This window comes from Chenopodium quinoa, unplaced genomic scaffold, assembly GCF_001683475.1.
Source record: "Chenopodium quinoa cultivar QQ74 unplaced genomic scaffold, ASM168347v1, whole genome shotgun sequence".
NCBI classification, from domain to species: Eukaryota; Viridiplantae; Streptophyta; class Magnoliopsida; order Caryophyllales; family Amaranthaceae; genus Chenopodium; species Chenopodium quinoa.
In genome coordinates, this window is record NW_018745448.1 from 2,782,790 (window position 1) to 2,787,277 (window position 4,488).

At 40.4% G+C, this 4,488-nt stretch overlaps 1 protein-coding gene across 1 annotated transcript; it reads left to right on the plus strand.

Moving 5' to 3' along the window:
• The first annotated feature begins 1,244 nt into the window (after positions 1 to 1,244).
• Positions 1,245 to 3,449, plus strand: LOC110713586. The gene has a single exon (XM_021892035.1). It carries the CDS (start codon positions 1,245 to 1,247, stop codon positions 3,447 to 3,449), a length of 2,205 nt encoding a protein of 734 aa, XP_021747727.1.
• Positions 3,450 to 4,488: the final 1,039 nt, after the last annotated feature.

A 4,488-nucleotide genomic window follows, 5' to 3' on the forward strand; every position in this document is an offset into this window, starting at 1 on the left:
CATGTTTCGCCCCATAAGAATAAGATTAGTGGGAGAGAGCCGGACCCGTGGAAGACTGAGTATGTTCGAATACCAAAACCCTTAGCCACCTCTTCGCCTATTCTAGGGTCCGAAAGAAGAAGCACAAAACAAGTAGGTTGGTATGTTTTGAGTAGCGTGAGGAGATGACCGGGAAGTCGAGTCATAGGTTGATCTCGAACATCCCACAACAACAACCTAAGTGCCCTAGGACTCGTAAGGTTGACGGGTAATGGGGATGTAGAGCTAGAACTCTCTCCGGAGTTATGAGGAAAAGGGAGTGTTTTGTGACTTATGATGGCCAAAATAGAGTAAGTCAAGCATAAAGGAAATTGTAGACTTAGAGACATGGCTAAAACCGCAGTGTCTGCCACAATTAGAACTAAGGACTCTGAAGGATCACTCATACGAAATGTTTGAGAGAAATTACCTACCAAAACAGGCCTCACCAAAGGGGTAGGAGAAGTAGTTGTGGGGAGAATTTGGTTAGAAAATCCCGTAGGAGAATCAACGACTAAGCGGTCCTCCAGCGACATGGAAGCAAGAACTGCTTCATTTTCCCTATCCCTTAAGTTTTGAAGAGAAGGAGTAGGGTCTTCTGAGAAAAATTGGATTAACCTCCTCACACGGGATGAACGAGAACTTTGAGGAGGCAAGTTGAGATCCATGGGAAATATTCCTATATAGTAAAAAAGGGTTTTTTTTTATGAGTTTTTTTTTTATCGTGTAGTTTAAGGAGGGATAAGGTTACATTATGTGTAAGGTAAGTGATGAACTTATATATAGGCTAGATTTTGTACTGGACCCACCGATAGCGTGTCACGAAATTCAAGACATAAGGAGATAACAAACAAAATCTCCAAACTTCTAACACAAGCTAGAGGAAAACCTATGAACCCCGACAAAACTTCTTTTTTTTTTTGGAAAAGGGGAATCTTTTCAAATAAGTTTATATAATCATATTAATTGGTATTTTAGGTGTTCATATCTCAGTTAAATATTCATTAGTCGTATTTTTTTTTTTATATTTATCATGAATACTAACATCTTTCCTTTTTTCCTTTCTTATCACATTATCATGTCATTTTCGTTAACAGGAGTTCTATATGGACACGTGCTGGATCTTGACTTGTTCGCCAAGCCCCTTTAATTGTAGAAGATCCCTTTCTGCAGAGTTCTCCCCTTGCCCGATACCAGTCATATTCTCCTCTCCCAGCTGTAGTAGCATGGCTGGAACTTCAAACAATGAGCAACAAAATTCGAGCTTCAGCTTAGATCCTTTCGTGGAACTTAAGGGGATGATGCAAGCCATAATCGAACGACAAGTTACTGTAGAGCAAACTGTGGTGAATTTCATAAAACAAAACACACAGATGCATCCTAATGTGCCAGAATCGGAGGTAGCCTCACCATTCCCACTGGAAGTTGGAAACAATGACAGGGATATTCCCACCAAGATTGAAGAGGAAATGACCAGGATGAAAGAAGTGTTGAAAGGTATCACTCAAGCCGAACCATGGATGGACATCCATGGGCTAACTCTCTTTCCTAAAGCGCGCCTCCCATATGGTTTTAAGATGCCTGTCCTTTCACACTTTGACGGAACAGGAAGTCCTACCAACTTCTTAAAACTCTATGTTGGCGCTATGAGCCCTTGGGGTGTAGATGAACCATTGATGGCTCAGTTATTTCAACAATATCTTGATGGAGCTGCTTCACATTGGTTTTTGAATCTGGAAAATTCAAAGAAATCCACTTGGGCCGACATAGTGAGAGAGTTTTCCAACCAATATAAATACAATGAGGAAATTGATATCACGAGAAGGGATTTGGAGACAACTACACAGAATATTAATGAAACATTTTCTTCCTTCATTACTAGATGGAGAAATAAAGCAGCTAAAATGATAAATAGGCCGAATGAAGAAGAGCAATTGCAGATGATTGTGAAAAATCTCGTTCCTGTATATCAAAAGCAGATGGCTTATCAATACTTCCCCTCTTTTAAAGCTCTTATCTCAACTGGGTCATTGGTTGAAGACGCCATAAATAAGGGAGAGATCAAGAAGGAAGACTTTAATAATGTCAAATCATATAGTTCAAGGTTCGGGGCCAATAAGAAGATCACCAATAATGATGCATCTGCTTCAAAGCCTACCAACATGATATACAACATTGGGGCAACCTCGACATTTCAACTCCGACCCCAAAGAGAATTCACTCCTTTAAATATGACATATGCCCATGCATTCTCCAAACTAAAAAAGGCTAATCTCATCCAACCTTTGAACCTAAGACCTCCACCAAGGAACCCGCCACCAACGTACAACCCAAAAAAACATTGTGAATTTCATCAAGGAGTCGGGCACGACATTGAAAGTTGTACGACATTCAAGCATCGACTACAAGACTTGATAGATGGTGGAAGGATCTCTGTTGGAACCTTAGCCAACAAACCAAATAACACGCAACCTAGCATCACAAATAACCCCCTTCAAAATCACAAACCCCCTACCTCCATAAATGCCATCTCTACCTACACAAATGATTTTGACCCAACCCAATCGATCACCAGAAATGAATCTTGTGAATGTGAAGCACCAGTGACTGAAATAGGCAGGTGTCTAGATAATGAACTTGCTTCTCATAGAATCATCAAGACAAGGGGTCACAACTATACCCTCCGCAAGGATCCTTTTGCTATGATGTGTGGGGCTATAGATTACGACAATGCATACTTTATATTGGATCGTGAGGAAGATGAAGATGCTGCATCTGTAATGGCTATTGTTGAAAGAAACACGGGAGCTTATTTCTCCACTCCAAACAACTATAGGCACCCTATATGCCTTGATGACCTTAGTGATGATGAAGTAGTGGAAGTATCCCATTTAACTCGAGCAGGTCGACACTTCAAGCCCTCTTACCTTGAAGAAGATAATCCATTAGATGCTTTACGAAGAAAAGAAAAAGGGAAAGAACTAATGGTAGATGAAGTTAACATAGAAGATGATGCTATCAAGCGAATGAAGGAGGTCAATGCTAATGTTTCTATATGGAAGTTGCTTATGCACTCGCAACCTGTTCGAAACGCGGTCCTTAAGCATTTGAATGGAGCTTCAGTTGACCCCTCTATTACTCCAGATCAAATTGTAGGCCTTATTCATGGTGTAGACCGTACTCTCATGTTCACGGACGAAGATCTCCCTAAAGTTTCAAACCATAATAATTCATTACACATCACTGTTCGATGCAATGGATGGACGATACCTAGAGTTCTTGTGGATAACGGATCTGCAATTAATGTATGTCCCTATCGAGTGCTCACTAAGCTTGGTCATTCAAAAGATGATTTGGCACCATCAAGCCAAGTGGTTCGAGCCTATGACAAGCCACCAGAGAAGTTTTGGGTTCCATCGAATTACTTATAGAATATGGCCCAATGGCTAGGAAAGTAGACTTCACAGTGATTGACATCAAAGCATGCTTTAACTTCTTGCTAGAAAGACCTTGGTTACATGAAAACAAGGCTGTAGCCTCAACGTTACATCAAAAAGTGAAATTAATGACCAATCAAGGAGCGGTAACCATCCCCGGAGATCCAGATATCATGAACATCTTACCTATCGGGAAATCTGTGCTACACCTAGATGAAGAAGAAGGGAGTCACTTGGATGGTTTTAATGTCTTTTGCATTCAAAGTGGTGGGTGGATAGAGGTATCTGATGAGGATAGTAATGAAGAACCAGAGGACCCAATTGAGATCCCAGAAGAAGGCGATGAACCTCTGTATCAAGAAAAGGAAGAAGAACCTAGAACCCCAGAGGACAGAATTAACAATGAGCAACAAGAACGAGAAGGAGAGTCGTGGACTAGCAGTGATAGTCATGCAAATAGCAATGACGCACGCGATGAATTTTATTTAGATTTTGATGTTCCAATGTTTAGAGTGACAATTTGCCCAGAAAAATTAATTTTGTTTCCGGGCTATAAACATGAACCAAGATATCAAGATCTACCAAAATTAGAAAAATTTAATGGCACAGGTGACCCAATGATCCATCTCTGTAAGTGCGTTAATGTCCTTGCTCCCTTGGATTTCCAGAAGAACACCTCCCTACATTATTTGATCGTAGCTTGGAAGGTGCATCGTTATCTTGGTATTACAGTTTTGAACGCATTGGTGAAGCAACTTGGAATGAGATATCACAAGCTTTTGTTAATTGGGCTTATAATTTTAGTCAAACGGACCCTCAGAAATTGGTCTTAGTCACAACCCTACAGACAAATCAAGAAACTTTCTCTCACTTCTGCTCTCGATGTTTTTGTTGTACGATCCAAGCTCCGAAATCCTATCACAGATAAAGAGTTTATGCTCATCATGCTTAAGAACCTTAATGATTTCTATTACCGTCAAATGGTTACAATGAGATACAATATTCTTGGGCATAAGGAACAACATGGGTTCGA